Source organism: Ammodytes marinus (genome assembly GCF_949987685.1).
Source record: "Ammodytes marinus genome assembly, chromosome: 8".
NCBI classification, from domain to species: domain Eukaryota; kingdom Metazoa; phylum Chordata; class Actinopteri; order Uranoscopiformes; family Ammodytidae; genus Ammodytes; species Ammodytes marinus.
Genome location: NC_137212.1, coordinates 15,718,316 through 15,741,949, shown reverse-complemented (window position 1 = coordinate 15,741,949; position 23,634 = coordinate 15,718,316). Strand labels below are relative to the sequence as shown.

General features: G+C 43.0%; 1 protein-coding gene across 1 annotated transcript in view; it reads right to left on the bottom strand.

Moving 5' to 3' along the window:
• adgrl2a (adhesion G protein-coupled receptor L2a) overlaps window positions 1-23,634 on the bottom strand; it is a 77,374-nt gene that overhangs the window by 23,892 nt on the left and 29,848 nt on the right. The window contains exons 3-7 of the mRNA XM_080032383.1: window positions 20,342-20,451; window positions 13,343-14,143; window positions 2,007-2,306; window positions 1,159-1,256; window positions 414-599 (exon numbers count right to left, since the gene is read on the bottom strand). Of these exons, the coding sequence (XP_079888509.1) occupies window positions 414-599; window positions 1,159-1,256; window positions 2,007-2,306; window positions 13,343-14,143; window positions 20,342-20,451 (1,495 nt within the window). The remainder of the gene's footprint in view (window positions 1-413; window positions 600-1,158; window positions 1,257-2,006; window positions 2,307-13,342; window positions 14,144-20,341; window positions 20,452-23,634) is intronic.

The window sequence follows — 23,634 nt, the reverse complement described above, 5'->3', positions numbered from 1 at the left end:
TACCCTTTGTTTTCAGAGCCTATGCTGTGAATTAACACTGGATTTAATTTTTTAGCGCACACACGCCCACACACACACACACACACACACACACACACACACACACACACACACACACACACACACACACACACACACACACACACACACACACACACACACACACACACACACACACACACACACACACACACACACACACACACACACACACACACACACACACACACACACACACACACACACACACACACACACACACACACACACACACACAGTACAGCCACGATGAGATACTCACTAATGTACATTTTGACAAATGTTATTTTTGACAACAAACATTCTCCAGAATCCCTGACTCCATCTTTTCTCCATCTTTTGTTAAAGGACCTTGTCTGGTGGAGGCATTTTACCTTGTTGAAGCTGCGTCCTGCAGAATCTTTCTCGCTGGGCCTGAGCTCCTGCAGCTGAGCGTCCAGGATGTCCACCAGCTGCTCCATCAGGCGCACAGAGGAGCTGACGTCCCCGGCAAAGATGGGCCCTTTGGTGTGCTTGGCTAACTCGTTGGCCAAGTTAGCTGCATTTTCACCGCTGCGTATCTGCAAGGGGGAAAGAGAGAGTGAATAATGTGCACGGGAATGCAAGAAGACAGAACCGGTGGGTTCCTCAGTCGCAGCCATGTTTCTGACATCAAATCACACTTGAATGAGCCCCTTGAAATGCCATTTGTAAGAAAAAATAGGTTTAATATGTTTTCTAATGTAAAAGGAAGAAGCCATGGAGGAAATGTCTTCGATGTGTAGTAGGTAAAAAAAAAAAAAAGTTGTACAGAGGGCTGCTTGCTTTAACTGATGTTACATGTGTGGCACACATGATAAAAACGTTTTTTAAATTGTTTTATACTTACTTTGTTATACCAACATATAAACAATTTAAATTAATTATTATTATTTTTGTAAATGTTTGAATTATAGCCACCATTTCCAAGAAAACTTGCATAGCTTACAAATTAAATTTGCTGTCATCTCTTTCACAGTGATGAAATCACTATCGTGTTGAAATCCTTTACAAAGGGTATGTTTCCATTATTTTGTCTACGCCTGTATGTTTTTCACATTCCACTAAGAAGGAATACAGTGGGGAAGAGCTTGTACAAACCTTTTGTGCTACTTGGTTGACCCAGTGGGAGGTACAGTTGCTGAGATCAGGGCCCTTTGGGTGCCAGGCTCCAAGGACACATAAGTAAGAGGCTGTACCTAACGGGCAAAACAAGAACAGAATAGACAAGTTATATAAAGTCAATTCAAATGCATTCTCCCATGGAGACCTCTCGGAGGAATAATGCACACAAACAAGAACGTTACAATAATGCAATTTTATCCATTTAAGAAAATATAAAGCAAGATAAATATGCTAGTGAACACATGAATAGTAAAAGAAAATGTTTCACTGGGCTAGCAGTATGGTATGACTGACTGTGAATGTTGTCAAAGGACAAATTGTGCTGGAATCATTTGATACAGTAAACTCAAAACATGTAAATTCAACTGTTTTGTGTCTGCAAAATGATTACAAAAATATATAGCTTTGCAAGTGTTTTTGCCAAAATAAATTGTGCTAATCAGCCCTGTCTGATGAACAGGATTTCACACGCACACAATCAAATGAGGGGTGCACGTCTCCAAGCGAACTGCAGCCAGATAAACAGCTGAGCCTGCTCCTCTGTGACACAGTCGTTACAGAACGCTAAATCATGTTTCGACCCGCATGACACAGTCGAAACCGTCCCACAAGCTGCCCTAACGGAATCCCTGAACACTTACTTTAACGGGTGCTATTCATAGATTTAAAAAAATAGATCCTTGTATGCAATATTATCATACAAAATGTAACAAACTGAAGGGTGTTCTTTTGGGAGTCTTCAAGTCATATTGAAAACAGCGAGAGAAGCGCGCACACGCACACACACACACAGCCCTTAAGGTGAGAGAGGGAGCCATGTTTACCTCGTGTTCCCTTGGGGCAAGGTCTCTCCACCAGCATGCCCCTCTGGGTCTGAGGCCACATTATGTCTCTCTTCTCTGTGGCCTCGCAGAAGCGCTCTGGTAAAGGGAAGGACTCGAGGGGTGGAGGGGTAGTAGTCTGTAGGATGACAGGAGGGGGCTTGGGCGCTCCCCTGTTGCCCTCCTTGGGCCCTGTTGTTGTGGTGCTAGTGTTGGCCACGCCCCAGTGCATTGTGGTAGTCGTGGTGCCGGTTGTAGTTCTCGGAGGCGGAGGAGACGTGGTGACTTCTGACAGCGGCGGAGCTGTAGAGAAACAAAGAGGGTTACAGAGGCATTACGTTGAAGTAGTGGATCACTGCTGACTGACGGTGTGCAGCCCGCTGTGAGAAACATTATCGCTTTTGTGATTTATGGAGTTGAATTCACACTGGGGGACACATATTTATCAGTCCCAATGCAAACATAAAGCAGTGCTGTGGGGATGAAACATAAAAATAAAAAACAAAATGGTAGTTTGACCTGCGGCTGGACTAGTGTAAAGTCGGCTCATTAGTGTGGCACTGTCAGGGCACATAATAGACTACACTACATCGCAAGGAATACTTGCAAAACAGATATTAAAACCTTGACCTCATAGTGGGCAGATGCCCTCATGTTCCACTAAACCTTAACGGAGCCCCCCCCCCCCCCCCCCCGTAAGTAAGATTCCCTTTTTTTTTCTCAACATGTTCAACATTGTAATGCTTATACATCCTAGAATCCTGTTGTGTAAATTGCTGTTAAGTGCTTTGTGCAACAAGCGTATTTGCTTTCCCGTTGACTATGGCTTATCCAAGGCACTCAGTCTGCACCGAACAAGACAATAATTACAGTACCGTCCTCCTGCCTGGCAATCATTCCTGCCTGGGAGAGTTTGTGGCACGGCTGATTAAATTTCACCAGAGCAACACAGCTATGTGTATGTGAGTATGTGTTTCCATGGCGCCTGAACATTCATTGTAGTGTTGTTCCTTGCTACAACTCATACTCTGATAAAGCAGGTGTGCAGTAACTCATGCAATGCCCCGGGCAAAAACAATATGTTTCTGTCTCGGGGAAAGGGGGAAAAAGTAGTGCACTCCTTACATTTAACATGTGCCACTAAGGAAAAACTATGAAGACATTTGTCATGTGATACACCGGAGAAGTGTGAGTTGCACTGTACAGTAATTACATTTCATAAAAGTCAGACATAAGGGGAGTTTCTTTAATGAAATGTTGATCCACATCTCCAAGTACAAAGCATGAACCCCCGCCTCAAAAAAAGCATTTGTTGCTTGAATTGAGAAGGATGAGTTATTACAATCAAAGGGAGCTCTGATTGGAATGCAATGCACACACACTGAATCTAATCGGATCGGAGTACTTTGATTTCCTCCATTAGGCTGCCTGTAGAGCATGCAGAGAATGTGGCGAGATGCTGTTGCACTACTTGAGCTGAGAAAAGTCTTTCTCCATGGTATATCCGCTGGTGTAAAAACATGGAGGAGGCGGAATCAAAGAGAGGAGGAAATGGGAGGTTTAGGACATGGGGAAGAAGAGAGATGGGGATGGTGAAAAATGGACCACACCTATAGGACCAAGACAGGAAAATTCAGACACAATAGGTCCAAGTTTGAAGAACGAAACGACCCTGTGGAGAGGACCCCAGGCAGCAACACCTCCATATCTATGGCCTCCATTGGATAACCGGTCTGGCTGATAGCATCCCCCCCAAACACACACACACCAGTAATATCAACATAGGGCCCACGGTGTGGATGAGAAGCTTCAGCACAGTTGAGCTGAAGGAAAATGTCCTTTGAGGACTTTGAGGCTGCTACCTGTGGCGAATTAGGCTCTCTTGACCAGAGGAGATGACTGTGTGCTCCCTCCTGGCGGGGGCTACACGACTACACACACACACACACACACACACACACACACACACACACACACACACACACACACACACACACACACACACACACACACACACACACACACACACACACACACACACACACACACACACACACACACACACACACACACACACACACACACACACACACACACACACACACACACAAAGTGACATGAAGGTGTACACAGTTGACAGGCTGTTTTGACACTGAGCTGAAGGCAGATTTGGCTGGCTTCACCTCAGGCTCCTCTTCTCTTGCCCCTCCTCCCCTACCTGTATCCTTTTACTCAACACAGTGAAATTCTCGGCTGCACAGCCTGTCATAGCGGTTGAGAGACAACCTGTTCTTAGTGTCCTTTCAGCACTAGCATTTAGCTGGCTGGGAGAAATGCTTGTCTCTATTCTGCACCAATACCCTTATATTGCTATAACCCTTGTTTTTTTCACGATTCACTTTCACAGAGGTGAAAGCAATACTAAAAGGCTGTGCAGAAGTTTACGCACTACAACACATGATGTTCGAGCTCCCTGTACAGAAAATTAATGCATCGTTTTAAACATCTGGGTGAGGGTTTGCTTGGCAAACTACCAAAAGATTCTGAGAGAAACTGTGGGGCCCTTTATAAGTATTTCATTTCCAAAGTATGAAATATGATAATGATAAGATCCCAGTCTACATGGGTGGGGAGTTTAGAATTAAGACAGAAATAAAATGGAAATGAATGGCTGTTCTGCAGCATGATTTAAGATAAAGGGCTGGCAGCCTCAGCCCATAAATCAAGGAGGCATCTGCTGTAATCCAAGCACATGCCTTTAGCATGTCAACTAACAACTGTATCTTGTTTACACCACTCATTCAAAGTGCTGCCTGTCATGGCTCGCTGGGACATTGAGCCCAGTGCTCTAGTTTCAACATGTACAACTACATCTCTTTGAAGTTTTATTTTGTGTGTCTGCGCTACCTGCTATCATCGGTGAAACCACAGGGGTAATTAATGTGTGCTTAATACAAGGCTAGAACTAATGGATTTGGCCCTACCAAAGTATTCCATAATTGGAGATGGATTACTCTATAGAAAACTGGATGTCTGTGCAGCACAAGACAGGAAAGCTTTGCTGACATTGCTAAGAATTGCTTTTGTCCTGTACCATTATAGGATACAGCTGTGCATTAAAGAGCTTCATTAAGAAGAAATATTATGAAAATGGACCTACGTGAAAAGGGCTAAAATAATCTGGTTTGGTTTTGTGTTGATGATGCAAGCTAATCCTCTTTTCTGTGATAAAAAGGATGCTAATGTGAATGTGGGCTAGAGATTTGTGCAACAAACAACAAAGCTGCCTCTCTGACCACTGCTGGTCTTGTGTACATAGCGTGTCAGCCTGTAATCCTGCCAGCAACACAATAATCTTATTACCTTTATGCCATAGCTTAGTTTAATTTGATCCTGCGAAAGCTGAGAGGAATTAACCCATAGATAGGTATTAAAACAGACACTCCTCTCCGGCAGTCACTTCTTCAAGGAGATGTCTAGGCAGCAGATACGTTTATAAGCAATCACTGTGAGGGCTGGTCATTGATCTGTTGCTGCAGCAGCCTTCTCTATGCCTTCTGCGATTCACAACATGGACCAAATAATTCTGCTTTCCACTGTAGAAACACATGCCTGACACTGCTTTCCAGGGCAATAGTCCCTTTGATGATGACAGAAATAAGCGAATCCCACATTTAGGCTACATAGCAAAAGCAGGACAGGATCATTGCTTATTATGTCTCTGCTGCACTCAGGCCAAAGGGGAACCTTCAATTAGCTGTCATGGAGTGTGATATTCTCCTAAGTGCCGGCAATAGTTGGGACAGACTTATTCATAACCTCTTTGTGTTATTCCAAGGCCACATTGTAGCACTGGAAGGTATCTCAGGGTCTGTTATTACAGTAGGTCCGGGATTGATCACAGACCCAGACAAAGACACACACACAGACATACATACACACGCACACACACACACGCACGCACGCACAGTGTGCAAAGATCTGAATTCACCACGACTCAGCAGTCATGCCGGGGTGACAAATTAAAACCGACAGCATGTGTGTCTTTTATATTATGCCTAATGGCTTCACTTTCAGTAGGCACCGCATGGCTGTTCATCAGGGTAATGTTTCATTCACATTACCAGGTGCTGTTTATCTTGCGAGGGAGGTGGTGGAAACGGTAAGGCAACAGACATTTAAGCATTTGTTTCAGCTAATTTCCCATATAAAATTTGAAAATAATTATTAGATCTCATTGGCCCTCTCCTCTATCCTCAGCTCTGTCGTGGAATAATCTTGTAATACTGTGGCTCAGGAGATTTACCTTTTTGTCCCCGTTGTGAACGACTTACTCCATCGCTAAGGTAGGAGAAGCATATTTTTTGGGAAAAGTGAAATGTGGCTCCCGGTGCATGGTAATCACCTCCTAATGGAAGAGCAGCCGCAAAAGTTAACAAGTCCGTGGAACTTGAAACAATTCAAAGTTTGTGAGGGGAAATCTAGTGGATTAACAAAATTAGTAACTATGAAAAAAATAATTTTTTAAATCCTACGCTAATGCTTTTCCTGACACATCGCTCTTAAAACATGCATTTCTATTCAGTGCTCCTGGATGCACCTTTGCTTTTGAAGTTGAATATGGAAATGGAGCAGTTCTTGAGTCTGAAATGTTAAAATGATTCATAATACGTGTGTGATGCATTCTGATATCTACCAATAATAGCAATAATACACAAAGGAAATTGGATTACACGTCTTTCACTCTGCACTGCATTTGTCGCTGCGGAGCGGGGAACACACTGTGTGATTGTTTGCGTATCAGCAGTAAATATGAAGAAAGCGGAGTGAAAATACATATAATTTCCCATGAGTCATGTCCTTGGGAGGTTGTGTATATGTACAGTGTATGTCCACGTCTTCGGGAAAGAAAAAGAAACCCTAATAGCTGGATTATGTTATTTACTGTCGTCTCCAATATTTCACATCACCATGATACAAACACATTGATTCATATGGACGCAGGCAGGCACAGAATACATGCACGCATGCACTCACACGCACCCACACACACACACACACGTACTTATAAACACATGTACACACGAAATGACACCAAAGTATAGAGAACGGACATAGCAGCTGCCAGACTACAGCCAGCTTCTTCTTTTTTTCTCTCTCTCTCGTTGCAGTTTTTTCTGTACTGTACGTGCCTCAAATTTCAAGCATTAACTTTTGAGTGTGCCGAGGAGACCGATATTTAATGCCGTGCACACACAGGAGGGGTGTCTGTTTCGGAGGCGTTCATTTGCACACACGTGAAGATACACTTGCAAAACAGATGCACATAACTGTACATGACCATGCCAACACGAACAGCCTATTATGAGAGACATAGACACATAGACACAATAATCAGGCCTGTTTGAAATGAAACGCATCAAAAGGCGCGTGTCGGGGAGTGATGGGGGGGGGGCCATTGTTATGTCTGAGTAATAATTTTTTTAATACGCCTTGTTTCACAGTAAGAGTGTAATCAAACAGGAGACTGTGGATCCCCTTGGCTACTGGGCTCACTGTAACTATAATCACCCACCCTCTTCTCTCTCTCTCTTGTAAATATAAACAACTCTTTTGTGACATTCTAAATCATAACCCCGGGTTCACTGTTGCCCACATACTTGTACATGATGTCAGCGGAGATCATTTGGCCGCGCTGTGTGTATACAGTATAGTTCAACATCAGCGTGTGCGTGGAAAAGGCCGTGACTAGCAGCTGGGGGAATATGACAACAGACATTATCTCGGGGTGCGTTTTTTTTTTTTAGGGGGCGGCAGTGGCGAAGTGGGTAGGGAGCGCGCCTCTGGTGTGCAGGGTCGGAGGTTCGATCCCCCGTCTCCCCGCCACATGTCGAAGTGTCCCTGAGCAAGACACTGAACCCCGAATTGCTCCCGATAGTTAGCTTAGTTAGCTTAGCACCGTAGTGCTAAGCCTACCCTGCGTGGTAGCTGCTGCTATCGGTGTATGAATGTGTGTGTGACTGGGTGAATGTGTACAAAAAACAATGTAAAGCGCTTTGAGTCTGTGATAAACGGAGATATAGCGCTATACAAGTCCATTTACCATTTCAGATAAGGGGGTGAAATGTTCGTTCCATGTCTGGCAACAACTGGCCCTCATGTCTTCAACGGCAGAGATCGTGATCGGGTTTCAGATGAAAACAGGTGACCTCCTGGCCCCCATGTGCTGAATAGCCTTTATACTGCCACCAGACACTGACTGCTGGGTGCTTAGGTATTATCACAGGATGTAATATCAGAGACACTGTGTGTGAACAAGACTGTAAATCCCCACTGTGGGATCTCCCCCCACACTCTCTATTTTATCGCCCCAGTTAAATTCACCCCTATATCGTAACCAAGAATGAGACCAGTGGGTCACCATATAGACAGAATAATGTCAGGGTATGTCATAAAATGGAGGTTAAAAAAGCTACATGGGAAGAATAAAGATCGGAGTCTTCTGGCATATAAGGAAGTCCTATCCAGCAGTAAAGAGGTATAGGGCCGTTAGCTAAAGATACGCACGGTTCCTAGTAGTGCTCCGACATCCCAGAAGTTATTCCCAGCGTACGCAGAAAAAAGATTATGAGGGAACTGGACCGAAAGTGCTGTTACAAAATAAGGGACTTGTTGAACACATGTACAACGGCTCAAGGCAATGGGTCACTGTAAGGGGATTTGTACACAGATTCTGGGCGTTTTTTCTGCAGATTGTTGTGTCGACAAAACTGTGCTGTGTGTGTAGAACCCTGGTGTGCAGTGCACGGTGGCCTTTTTTGTCCTGGTGTGTGTGTGTGTGTGTGTGTGTGTGTGTGTGTGTGTGTGTGTGTGTGTGTGTGTGTGTGTGTGTGTGTGTGTTTGTTTACAGTTTCCCCCAAAAGGCACAGCAAAGGATTTACTTAAATCCTTTCATTTAGTGTGCACTTCTCTGTTTTGTGCATCCTTTGAGCAGTCTAAAGACTAAAGCCTGACTTTAGGAGAGAGGCCAAATGATGTCATCTATGTGTAGACATGCGCACAGTACACACAGAAAAATGTGAATACCAAGATGCAAGGTTCATGTATGCTCATCGAGGATACATGAGAGTCAACATGCAGAATAGAGAAATGTAAAACAGAGGGCGGGCAAAAAAAATAAATAGGAGAAAGATAGACAAACCGCAAGACTGAACTTAATAGAGTGATGAAAGAGAAGAAATAAAAGAGCAAGACGATACAATGGAAGCAGACGGAGAGAGAGAGAGAAGTTGGTGAGAAAATGACAGGAGGACTGAAAAATACAAAACAAAAAGGGTGATTTTCCACATCAATATCCCCTCCTTTCACACTGCTGTGTCCACTAGGGCAGCTGACAGGGGGTTGGAAATAAGGGGGGGAGGGGGGGGGGGGGGGGGTTGTCAAGGCAAAGAAACAAATGGCTCGTCTTTAACAAATCCAGATTCCTGCTTCTGCACTACTGGCGAGCATCATGTCGGACGCAGAAGTCTCTGCCATTTGAAACAAGCACCTCAGGTGGCTGTGAGAGCTTGAAGTTTAAGTGTCCCGGCTGTGAGAGCTTGAAGTTTAAGTGTCTGTCTCTCTGTTTTCCCTCTCAATGTAACCATGCACAAGCTGACCTCTGTGTAAGCACTGCAGAAGACAGGTATGAAACATAGTGGTGCTTATTGGAGAGCTGTATATTTTATCAGACTATAAAAGGAGGACTGTCTCTGGGGTGAGCGCTAATGCATGTGACTCAGAAGCATCTGTAACAGCTGAGCATTTTTACACTGTACAGCACTTTCACAACAGGCAGACTACAGGGCACTGCTGTGACCGCATGCAGGGGTTTGTAAGCTAATTGGCCAGTCGCGTCAGTGAGCAAAGCCTTATAATTTCAAACAAATTGGGTCATTGTCTCCCTTACAATCCCCCACTTCCCCGCAAATGTATAATTTGAGGAGGATGCAGCAAAGATGTAAAACCACATGCAAATGTATTGACATCTGAACAATTAAGGAGGAGGGATCTTGATTTGTGTGGGTGTTAGCTGCAGCGCTGTGGGGCTTTCAGAAACGATTCAGAATACAACAGGGGACAAATAAAAAGGTTTCCAAGGCTCACCTGTGTCCCATTGAGGCATAGAAAATAGTCTGTTTGTCTTTATTAAAAAAAGAAAGCTTTTGGTATGCTTACTCAGTGCTTTTAGGAAACATAGCAGGGCCTGGCATGAATCAACGGTCTATAGAAACGGGTGCGTAATTGGTTTTTTTTCTGGGACCTCGTATAAATCAATTTAATCATCTTACTTACAAGATATGACAAAGGGAATATGTCTTTTTATGAGCTCCATTTTTTTAGCCGAAGGAAAACAGGCATGGAACAGTGGTTAAGAGAGTGGATTATGCTGCTGCTGGTCAAAGCCAAGAGAGCAACTTACTGACCCATTTAATGTCCACTTCTAGTCGGCTGCTTGTTGGATGTGACCCCATCCACTCGCCCATAATCCTACAACAGATGATCTTGCCTCGACACGGCGAGCGTTATTGGACTTGACAGGAACCCAACGGTCTGGCACACGTTGTTTGAGAATGTCTTCAATGTGACCGCATTTCATGACATACACTAGGGAATCATGCGACATGCGAGTTGTTTGTGCACATGAAATAATGCTATGCAGTGTACAGTGGAAAATGCATACAGTATCAATCTTCCACCCCCCCCCCGCATCTTTCACTCATCCTCTGCACGAGAAAAATATGTTTTTTTTAATGAGAAAAATCTGCAGATCCTGCTTTACCATTAACACAATTAACTCTAATTATACAGGCTGTGTTGTAAAAACAATGTTTTCACGTGTGTTTGTGATGATCTGAACAAAGCAAATAAATGTTTTATTTTTTTTATTTTTTCATCCTTTTTTCTTCAAAACCACGTACCATCAACTTTTAACAGCACAAAAGCATTCTGATGGGTTGTTTTGCCGCCTCGCGAAGCAGCCGCTGAAACGAGCATCAAGATATCACAGAGAGGCCATACAGTGACAGCCAGCTAAAAAAAAGTGCCATCATTTATGTGTCAACATCAGCCGTGTGGGAGGACAAGTTTATTGACATCTTGATGATCATCCTGCACCATTCTGCCTTGCACTCATCGACTGCAACTCAACATACATTACTCAGGGCCAGGCTCATGCCTCATTTGTCAGAAAAGAGCCCTCGTTGATGTAAAATATAAAGATGTGTGAATACAGAAGCCCTGAGGAAAGAATGCAGTACAGTGCAGTACTCTATCTTTCTTAATGTGATCTACCACTAGGGGGGGGAGGGGTGGGTGGTTGGGAGGTCTGACGGTGTGAATAAACACTTGTAGAGTTTATTGCTCACACACATGTACACACACACACACACACACACACACACACACACACACACACACACACACACACACACACACACACACACACACACACACACACACACACACACACACACACACACACACACACACACACACACACACACACACACACACACACACACACACACACACACACACACATACATGTATGCATGCACATGTATGCATGCACACAGGCGCAAAACAAACAAGTAACCATAATATAGAGATATTTCAGGGCGGATCCAGGTAAAGCCTCTAAATCAATTGAGCGTGCAGCCTGTCTATGCACAACTTATTCCATAACAGCAAAGTTTAAAATAAAAGCTGGTGAGGAGGCTGACGCTTGACTGCTTAATAATCAGTCCATGTACAAAAAACACATAATGACACTTAATGTAAAGACATGCTCCAATGTATTCTCATTAGATAGCAGAAAAGGTGATGTATGTTAGGAGGACCAATTTCACCGCAGCTGTCTGAAAAATTCAAGGCACTGCTTCAAATCCATTATGACATTATGTTTTGGGCAAGATTGAAATAAAATTGACTACACCATATTCCTCCATTTCTCCAAATGTACAAGCAAATGTTTAATTGAAAATTAATTCGGATTCCTAGTTGGCTTGGCAGTGGAATAACATCAACAAGTTATTCATATACCACCACCTTGTTGCAGTATCCGAATCAATGCCATCTCAGTATATTAATTTTTTCCTTTCCAACCCGGACTACCTACTTTGTTACAGTAAAGCTTGCCTTAGCCTGGCTAGATTTTATGCTGTTCCAGCGGCTGAACCCCTATTTAGTAGCCCTAGCCCACGTCCATACAATAGTGGACAAGCAAACACATTAATAAACACTGAGCTCTCGGATAATCTGTGAAAAAAAAAGTTTGCGTGACATCCGTTGCTCATCGCTGACTGCGTTGGGGCATTATGTGGATTTAGGATTCCGGGTGTGGAGGGGATTAGGATAATTACTAGTTATTATATTCTCTGTGTAAGGACTATCACAGGCCTAGACTAGCCTGTTCTCTCAACTCGTGACAGCTAAATTAAAAACATAGGCCTCCTGATGGGACCCCTGGATGATGGATCCCTCTCCCTTGTTTTTTTTATCATCTCTTTCTCTCTTAGGCAGAACCTTGAATCCTTACACTCTGCCTAGGGAGATCTGGTAGTTTTGGGATCAATTGGGGGAATGATCTAACCTTGCCCCAGGCCAGACCTTGCACCTGTCCAGGCATGTATGTTTCCAGAAGTGAAAATACACCTCTCTCACTCTCTTCCCCGTCTTACTCTCTCTCTCTCTTTCTAAAAAAAAGAAGGGATATGCTAGCAGGGGTCCCCTGAGCCTTAGCACCAAGGACTCAGGGAAGGCCCGGATGGTAAACCTCCCCAAATCCCCTAGATACTGATCCCTTATGATATGGTAACTGGCTTCGAGGTGTTGTTTACCACAGAGCCCAAACTCACTTCACCCTCCCCAGATGCTTTTCCTATACCACAAAGCTTCCGTAACATATCTAGCACATATTAGATTCTAAATTAAAAAGCAGCCAGCTGTGACACTTACATGCATAGATGGATACCAAAGGAATATCTAAATGATGGCTTCGGCAATGGAATTTAAAGGTGCTCCGAGGAACTTTTAGTGTGTGGTCATTATTGCACCCCTTGTGGACAAAATCGATAGTGATTTTACTTTGTGAGCTGTTGTTCCTGGGTGAGCGTACCCATGACAAAAACATAAAGAAAAAATATACTGTATATTAAAATAGCGTTCTTTGCACTGATAGTTTTGTTTGCTGCCACGTTTCATTCATGATCGCCAGAGGAAAATGAGACTGTTTCAGAAATATTTAAAAGTTCCTCGTCGCACCTTTAACAATAGGGGGTGGGGGGGTGGAGTCTTACCATGTGCTGGATCAGGCGGGCCAAACTCCAGATTGTATCTCAGGATGTAAAAATTATTCCACACATAGAGCTGGTTGTCTCGCGGATTGTAATCCACAGCCGCGATGTACTGGTACTGGTTGGGGAAGTGGATGTCGACGTATTCCCCGCGGTTCTGCTTGGTGTTGTAAACGTAATCGATCAGGCTCTTGCTGACCTCGCTCTCGTTGTCCTCGTAGGTGGAGCGCACCACGTACAACACTCCGCAGACCATAAAGGCATTGGAGGCCGAGCGCTTGTCGTAGGCCGTGTCCCAGGTGGCCTCGAAGCGCAGCGTGTAGGGGTTGAGCTGGCTGATGACCATCATGCCGTTGTTCTGCTCCGTGGCGTAGATCACCCACAGGCCGTTCTCGTCCACCGCCAGGTCGATGTCCGTTTTGCCGCCCCATTTGTAGGGCGACGTGTCGTGGTAGTTGGCGTTGTTGATGATGGCCTCGCCGCTCTTGATACGAGTCCGCAGGTCGAACTTGACGATGTTCCGCGTGCGCTCCTTGTTGAAAAACACGGCCCCGTCATACACCACGAACCCGGTGCCGTCCACCCGGTGCGGCAGCTTGTACGTGATGGTTTGCCGGGCGTTTTGAAAGTCATCCAGAGAGGAATACTCGATGAGAGTGTCTGTCCTGTAAGGAGTCCAAGGCATGAAGTAGATTTTTTCGCCGGCCTGCAGTGGGTCTTTGCCCCAGGCACCGGCTTGTTGCTCAGCTTCAAACAGAAAGGAAGGATCCCCCACAGCTTTCAGAGTCCCAGGACAAAGAAAAACTAGTGATGGAAGAAGAGTAGAATAAGAAACAGACAAACGTTAGTGAAAAATAAAATAATAATAAAAATATATATATAAGTAACATCAATGGTATCTCTAATGTCGTCATTTTGTTTAACAGGTTTGTCCATGAAGAGTGGGGACAGACACACACCAGAGAGTGGTCAAAACACAACTAACAGCTAGAACCAATATTCACAAGCAGTATATGGATTTTGGTTTTGTGCATAGAAAGTAAAAAAAAAAGGAATAGGAAAGTAATTAAGCATAATGTTTTGATATATAAAGAAGTCTGAAACAAAAAAGAAGCTTGGCCTCATTGACATTTACTGTGGGAGTAGAACACAAATGATTGTAAATAAAACAGGAAAAAATTTAACAAAACTTAACTAAACAATTGGTCCTGTAAACGGTAAAAAAAAAAAAGCAGCCAACTAAAGTCATTTGGCAGCAGACGGGAGAGGTTATGAGAGAGCAGGAATCAGCAGAGTCTGCAAAATGTTTGTATGTACTTAGATCATGTGTATCAGTTCCACCACCATGGACCTACAGTATACCTGAGAGGCTTGTCATTACGAAGTGGTGCAAATGTCACCACCAATAATAGATACATATATTTTTAATTCAATAAGGATTTCTTGAGGTGTTTTGGTTGTTAGGGAAAAGAGAAGCAAGTAGTAACGTGACAATAATGGGGAGAAGAGTGAGGAAGAGGGGGGGACTTGAGAGAAAGGGGACGGTCAAAAGCAATAACTAGAAAAAGGGGGCCGAGAAACTATGGAAAGGGTTTTGGAAGCAAGGCAATATGAGATTCTGCTGAGTAGCAAAAGCACCCATGGCGAATGAGGAGAGGAAGCCCCTATGGATTGCAGCCAATAACCCCCCCCCCCTCGCCCCCTCACACATTTACATATGTTGGTTGCTTGTGTGTTGTCTCATTTATGACCAGCCTCACTTGCCCCCCCTGTTGCACTACACATAACATTAACATTTCATCTGGGAGGATTCTGAAGGTAACGCGTCTGCAATGGGTTTGTATAGGTGCCACCATGGGAAAATAGGTAGTTTACAACCAGATGCCACAAAACAAGGAGGCTAGGACTTGGATCGTGTCTTGTTATTTACCTTTTTGCTCCACTTCTATTTTAAGCGTTGGAAGAGAGAGAATGAAAGGGGTGCAAGGGGAAAGAAAGAGATTAATATGAATTAACTGTCATCGCTACGGTTACATATGCAGAAAACACGTAATGAGACATGGACAAAGACATGTAGACCTATTCAGAGAAAGCAAGACATTTGTTAGAAAGGTGACATACATCCGGCAAGGTCCTGTCTTAGAGATCAAGTTTAGATTAGAACACAGAGAATGGTCAAGTCGCGTGTGAGATCACGACCAACCGTAACAATTGGGTTTTTAGCACAGTGGTGGATGGATTTGAGATTTGACAGAGTGCCAGCGGTCTGCGAGTGTGTGCTGTCCCTTATAGCACAACTTCAATCACGTTCAACTTCTCACATTGACGGGTAAGAATTATCCTTAATTTTTGTTGAATACAAAAGGCAAACAATTTTGTGATTTACATTACAAATTACAGACAAATCAAGAGAAAGCCCTCTCTTTAGTTCTTAACATAACAATCATGTTAGGTTTATTCAAAACTTTTTTCTGAGAATCAGTCATCCATGGATACTGGTATTGGCAAATGCATTCATAATTATTTGACTATTTTCATAATTTTAGTCATTTATGCTCATTCTGATTTCACTTAACATGACGCTGGTTAAGTGGCTTCCAAACTGCGGTCTGTTTTAATCCGCCCACCACTATGATCAAACATACTTCAATGGGGGGAAAAGTATTTTCAATTAAATATTAAATACTGTATACACCTTGCTGCTATCTCTTGAAATAGATTTGAATACAAAGATGTCAATAACATTTTGGACAATGTAACACTTGACCATTACCTACAAAATCTCTGCGTTAACCTGTAATCTAACTTTGACACTTTTCCAACTTTGAAGCCAAATGTACAAAGGAAAACCAAACTAACTGTGGCCTCATCAAGTAGGCAGGTAATCAGTGCAATTCACTGGAGCACAATACATCATTATAGTTTATGTGCCCTCACACACATAATGTTAAGTTATGTTGTGCTTTCAGATACAGGTGAATTATTTAAAAAAAATGTATAAAAAAACTCACAAGATTTAAATAGATACAGTGAAAAATAAATGTATGACTAGTTTTCAAAAAATCTTCATAAAATATGTTTCTCAGGTTGATCTGAAGCATAGGTCAGACTACGAAACTACTAAATACTGATTCGCAAGGATTCATGCACATTGTTTTTTTTTATATTATTAGTTTAAGATTTATTCTTTCAACAAATACAGCACTTGATTACTGGTGGATATGTTTCTCTCCCAAGTGCAAACTGCAGGCGTCATATCTTTTGTCTTTGATCTACACTTGAATTGGTTTTTGCCCGTATCTTTCTCAGATTTCAGTCTCGGATGGCACCACAATATAAAGGCTCAACCACAGACGCCAGAGGATCAATGTTAGAACACTGATTGTACACTGCCTGGGCCAATTTTGCACATGTGGGATATTGTGATTGTTCATAAATTGGGTGCATGGAACCCTCCAGCTCCAATTAGTGCAGGTCCATATTTGAACCTCTTATCATTCTTGGGTCTGACCTAGGCTTCAGTGGCAAAAGAAAAGAGCAGAAAAGACTAGATGCAGAAGGATCCATAAATGTATGCACGGCAGTCTGCAGAAGAAATTGAAGTGCGTTTGCGGCTCACTAAGAGATCAAACACAGATAGGAGGCAAAAAAAACAAAAAAAAAACAATAGTTGAGTTCCTCAGCTGGCTGACCTCAACCACACAAAACAGGAGGAGGTGAGAAGAGGACAGAGAGAGAGAGAGAGAGAGAGAGAGAGAGAGAGAGAGAGACTGTGCAAAGCAAGCCTGGAAAGAAAAAGGAGAGAACACATGACCGAAGACCTGATGAGGTTAGTAGAAAAGGTAAAAATAGAAATAGCAAATCAGTGTGATAAAAAAATCGATCAGTGGCTGAAGAGAGTGAGTCAGACAGCCGAAGAGGTTTCCTGCAGATTGCACAGGGGAAGGGAAGAGAGTCAGTCACTTATAAAACAGCAACATTTAAATAAACAACTAGACAAACAGGAGACACATCCCAACTATACCGCTAAACCCCAAATTCCCCTCAATTCTCTCCACTACACATTACACACTTTCTAGGGAATTCCTTTATTCCTATGAAGCATTACTTATCAAGTGATAATGACTATTAATAATCACTGTTGCTAATCAGACGCTCCATCTCGGTGTGGATGGATTTCTGCTGTCAACTGCAGGCTCTGTTAGTTGCTCCAGTGTTAAATCTTAGTTTAAGCATCATGTAAACAAAGGGGGGCAGGGGTAGGGGGGAGACTGAATACAAAAACAAAAACGCAATAGGGGGCCCAAAAATCCTGCTGTTACAGCTTAACTTCAAGTTTCATAATCCGGCCATCACTGTCACGTGGAGCGGTAAGGTTTACTGGTATTAAGGTTTGATGAGAAATGAAAATATTAGCAACGGAGGGGGGGGGGGGGCACTAGCACGACTACTGTTTTGCAAGGATAGAATGGGAATTTAAAAAAAAGATTGCATAGAGGAATCTAAATGAAGAAGAAGAAAAACGTTTTGGCTATTATGTTGCCTGCATTCAAGCAATTACGAGCCTATTCAGAGGGCAACCCGGTGCCAGGTTAAAGCAGAATGTACATCCTTGGCTGGAATATGAAGATAGTGTTGCTAATGAGGGCAGCTCATGACAAGAACCAAATTATGAAGCCAGAGGGATGAAAATGGTGGCAATGAAGGCAACTTGATGCACAAAATACAAAACAGCCTCTTGCACAGAAAGTGAAAAAAATCCAAAATTGCTTGTGTGATTATGCAAAGGCTTAGACAATAGAATTAATCATTTTGAATAGCACATTACATCCAGTCAGTGTTAGAGACGGAAAACCACTGTTTATCATATTATGTTATTAAACTGCTGGTTATGATTCATGGAATAGATTAGACTTAGGGAGTTACAAGTCAAAATTAGGACAACTCTTTAGAAGGCCCGTCGTTGATCTGCTTAACGGGGATTTAAAACATTTCCTTGCAAAACAACTCTTCACGTCTTGTATTCCTTCAAATCCAGGGAATCCTAATCTTCTGAAGCACTGCAGTGTTTTTAATCACAAATCTCTGCATTTGGCATATGATGTAGCCCTACTCCATCTGATAACTAGAAAACTCAAGTTAAGGTCTTTACTGTCTCGTCTGAAAAACCGCAGTGAGGTGAAAGCTTGCCATAAGACTGCCTTTCCCTGCGTTAGTCTGACCCTACAACATGCTCTTGTATGGATGTTTCATTTTGGGGAAGTGGGGACAGAGGACTGGTAAAGGGGAGGAATAATATAACACAGAACTAGCCTGTAAATCACAATCTATCACAGTTTAAGGCAGGGCTTGAGTGGGAAAGAGGCTGGACTAGGCTTGTGTGGACTGGATCAGACTGGGAGAACACTAAGCACTTACCAGGGCAGTTGCGATAGGAAACATTCTGTGTTCTTGGTCCTATTCTGGTTGGGCATGGACCTTGAGAAGCAAAAAGACGGGGCTACAGACATGCATGTTTGAAACTGCTTTGGGTGAAGTGAGGACCTGCTTGGAATGTTTGTTAGACAGACTTTGCCGGGACTGAGAGTCCTTGGGATGAAGTTTGTTTTAAACTCCAAACTACAGCATTCTCCACCGTTTCCTTGGATCCAGAATCGAGCAAAATACAATAACAACAGGGGTTGGCCTTAAGCGCACATTGAGGCTATAATCCTACGATAAAGGTCGGAGCTAACACAGCAATATATGGAATCGATACTACACTAAAATATGAGGCAACAAAAAACAAAACAAAAGAGACCTAAGAGCTTAGGTAAATACCTAAGGTAAAAAGCTACAGGACTTAGCTATGCTCAATAAAGGTGGATTGAAATACTCACTATTGCTTAGTCCAGTTTAAATGACAGCTCCTGGACGCCTTGGAGAGGTTAACCTTTAAGTTGTAATGGATTTCACCACCTAATGATGCTCACACTTATACATTCTGTTTCAACACTGACGGGAACAGTTCGTACAGGTATACTGCTAATGAGCAGCAGTGTATATAAAATGTGTTAACTGTAAAAAAAAAAAAACCTACTCTAGAAAAGAAGGTGTACTATTTTAGTTGGGCTAAATTTCCCTTTTTTCGCAGTCTATGAAACACTTGTTTGAATGAACAAGAGCTGCCAAAAACTTCCCATCAATTCCAATTCTAATTATTTCCACTTGATTAGTGATTCCGGCAATTCATCTACATCTCTCGTCATTAATCAGTTTTCAAAAGGTCACATGGGGGAATTTACCTCGCAAATTGCGAATGAACATGGCAGCTTAAAGGACAAAGGGCAATCCAAAGATTGTCTGGGGGCTGAATGGCGATGAATATTTTAGTAACCAAGGAGAAGACAAAATGTTAACGCTATCTCTTTTTTTTTTTTTGTGACATAATGAGACATCTGTTAACGGTTTCAACACCTGTTGTATGGGTGTGTGTATTAAGCCGTCAAGTTGAGCTGTGTTTCGCGCCTGATAGACTTCTCCGTACAAGACTTGAGTAATGAAACACTCTGCTGCTTGCCATAGCGAAAGAGTCAGCAGCATGTCTTCCTCTAAACCCTCTCCCTCTATATTTTGCTACCCCATAACCGGGCTCGTCCATTCGGCTGGGAAACACTGCTAAACGCATCAATAATACAGGCAGTACAGAAGAGGACCAAAGGGTTTTACAGGTCATTTTTCATGAAAAGTTCATGGCGTGACACAGATGGAGACTGAAGAGACAGAGGAAAAAGGGGTGCCGGAAAGGTGTTGCACGAGAAAGAGAGAGAGCAGACTGTCTGGACAAGGCAGGAAGAAGAAATAGGACGAGTTATGGTATGACACATAAGAGAGAGAGCGAGAAAGAGAGAGAGTGAGTGTGTAGAAAAAAGAAGAGAGGGGGTGTGTGGATGGGAGGGTGTGCGACAAGGGAGGAGGGGAGGTTTTTTTTCCAATTCATGACAGAAGAAGGGTCATACTTACTGTAGGGCACACACTCATACTGGACCTCCAGGTATTTGTAGGTTCCCGGGCAAGGGTCAGGGAAGACATCTGAACCCGTGATCACAATACATTGGGTCCGATTGTTGCATCTGGGGGAAGAAACGGAGAAAAAAAAACAGGTTAGGCGTTTCAGCCACAATGACTCTTGTGCCTGAATATACATACATGCTAGTCTTTTGAAAGCAAAGAACATAGTCAAAGGAATTAAATGCACATATGTTAAGAGTGAAGTGCCGGCTCTTATCTCATGTTACTGCTGGAATATATTCAAATTCCCCCAACAAAGGAGTTAATAGATTAACACTCAGCAAAACAGAACAAGGAGCTGCCTTACGCGCCCCACACACATCCTGCGTCTACCTCTGGAGCGCATCGCGTTACCTTACTGCTGCCTCTCTCGGACTTTTCTCGGACACACATGCAACGTCTCAGCAGCTGCTGCTGCAGCGCTGCTTCTAAAAGCCCTATCTTTCTACATAGAGTTTTCATAGATAATTCCCATTAAAAATGAAGTTCTTTCATGTCATCTATGATGCATATGATTTATATTGAGTCTGGACAGTAATCCGTGCGCCCCATTGCCATTTTTCTTCTTTTCTTTTGCCATATTTTTGCTTGTTGGAAGTTTTATTTTGAAGGGGACACACCAGGAAATGGTGAAACTACAGCGAAAGCTGCCAGTATGAAGTCAATATGACTTTCAGCAGAGTATTTCAAAAATCACTTTACTGATTTATACGGGAGAGAGAGAGGGGGGTGTGGTCGGGGAAGAAGAAGGCCGTAGACACAGATAGAGCAACGGAAAACTGTTGCGCTCATCATGATCTTTTTTATTTCTTCACTATATTGGATCTCTATATGTGTCATTTATCCAAAAATGAAATGCCAGAACTAATTGAAAATTAGGTTTTAAATCCCTCGGATTTTGATTGCACAATTAAATCGTGAAATAAAGGGATTATTCGCGTATACGACTGAGGGATGTTTTATTTTGAAATAAACACACCGGGTAAACGTGTAACTAGAGTGAATGCTGCTGGTATGACTGTCAGCAGAGTATTTCTCTATCAGTTAAAGCACAGAGACGCGAGAGAGACGCGCTGCTCTCAGAAAAAAATAGGCGAGCCTCCTGAGGTGAAGGGGAGCGTCGCTGCAGACGTGCCTCCGACGCGCCTCAGCAGTGCGTCTGAGGTTGGATGTGTGCTCGCTCTACGTTGATTTCACAGTCTGTGACCAAAAGTCAGACGCAGACGCGAGGAAGACGCGCAGTAGAGGTAGGATGTGCAGTGTTTCCCCTAGAATTGTTTTTAGGCCCGGTGGTAAAAGCTGATAAAGAGTATGCGCGCGGCGTGCGTACCAAATTTGTAGTAGAAATTGACAAAAACTAACTGTATTATGGATGAGCCTCTTTTGACAGCCCGCTACAAATCAGGGCATAGGGTTATGCCTTCACATTCGGTACGTTTGTACATTTTGTGTTTCCCTCAGGATTTTTTGAGACTGCAGGGGGAGAATGGACCTTCTAGTGGGGTCTTGGGGCATGCCCCTGCGGAAGAAAACCTTTACCTTTTTAAAGTTAAATGCATCAAACTGGTGCACTTTGAGAAGCTAAATCTGATTTTATTTTTTTTGCTCCGTAAACAGCTGTCATATGTCCTGCCTAAAACAATTTTATGGAATAATTTGGAGACACAAGCCATATAAACTATTGAAGAAAAACACATAGATATGAAAATAAAATACAATAAACACGAAGACCTAATATAGACAGGTATATCCTGTCTAGTATTAATTTCTGGAATAATCTGGATCATGAAACATTTTCTTTAATTTATCAAATATTCATTTAAAATAAATGAATTAACCTAGGCTACACATCATGATTAGCCTATCAATCAAAATGTGTGCAAAATAAGCAACATTTTGTGTTCCGACCCATTATATTTCATGTAGCCTAGTTCTCAATTTAAAACATAAAAATAAAGTTGCATTGAAAATACCAAAAAATAAAGCTTGTAGGGCTACTATAGCCTGCTGTTTTCAAGATAACTTGCTGCGCTGTCTCAGCTGTTGATACAGATTGGTTGCCATGGCGACGTAGCGACTTTAACTTTCTAAGTTTTGCTCATCACTTTTTCCTGTTCAACTCCCTGTTACTGAGTCCTAAATATCTCCAGTGTAGCCTATGCCATGGACCTATAAAGGAAGGTTCTTTCTCGTCAGTTTCCCTGTTTGACATGTGCGCTCCGAATGCACACGTGCATCGCGCGGCGTAGCGCAGACAAAAAAAAAAAAAAAAAAAAAAAAAAAAATTAACTTTTTTTTTTTTGGGCAGCTGTTGGCCTGGCGGGGGGTCCCGTTGGCCTGGCGGGCCCGCCAGGCCTGTATAATGGTAGGGGAAACACTGATGTGTGTGGGGCGCGTTAAGCGTGCCGCGTACTGATGCTATTTAGTCTGCCAGCAATTAAGTCAGGGCCGAGTCCGACTCCATCGCTTCTCACTCTCACACCTATTGGCTCTTCTCCGCTATGTGTATATGAAGTCTTCTGTGTGCTGTGCCATTCCGTACATCTTTCTCAAGAGCTTGGATAATCTGTCTGAATGTGTACATGTCCATGAAAAGGATCAAAAAAATGGTCTGCTGCATTTCACAGAATGCGATATTACCAGTCTGCGTAGTCAATAACGGGCCGACTGAGTATTACATTCCTGGTTTTCTGAATGAAACATTGCAGAACACACAGTTTGGTGCAATCGTCTGTTCTTTCACTTTGTCCCTGCTAGCAGTGATCAAATTGAATCCCAGCGCTGGCTATTGTGATTGTGTTTGTGTGGGTGTGTGTGTGTGTGTGTGTGTGTGTGTGTGTGTGTGTGTGTGTGTGTGTGTGTGTGTGTGTGTGTGTGTGTGTGTGTGTGTGTGTGTGTGTGTGTTTCTGTTTGTTTTTATCCGTTGAAGTGCTTCTTGAAATTAGAACTCAGCGAATACAATTTAATTTGGAGTAGAATCAAATGTACAGCCCAATTGAATGCAACAACAAAAAGAAGTGGTTGAACACAGAGAAAATCATTATTCATACAGGACTACAATTGCTTGAGGGACCTCATCTGATTTTGGACTATACACCCCCCCCACCCCCCCACCCCCCACACACACACACATCGGATTTTTTTTTTTTTTTGGGGGGGGGGGGCATGGGATAAACAAAAGTCTGAGTTGACTCTAATGTCCCGACATATTGATTTCCGCTTTCTTCTTCTCTCAATGGGGTCTA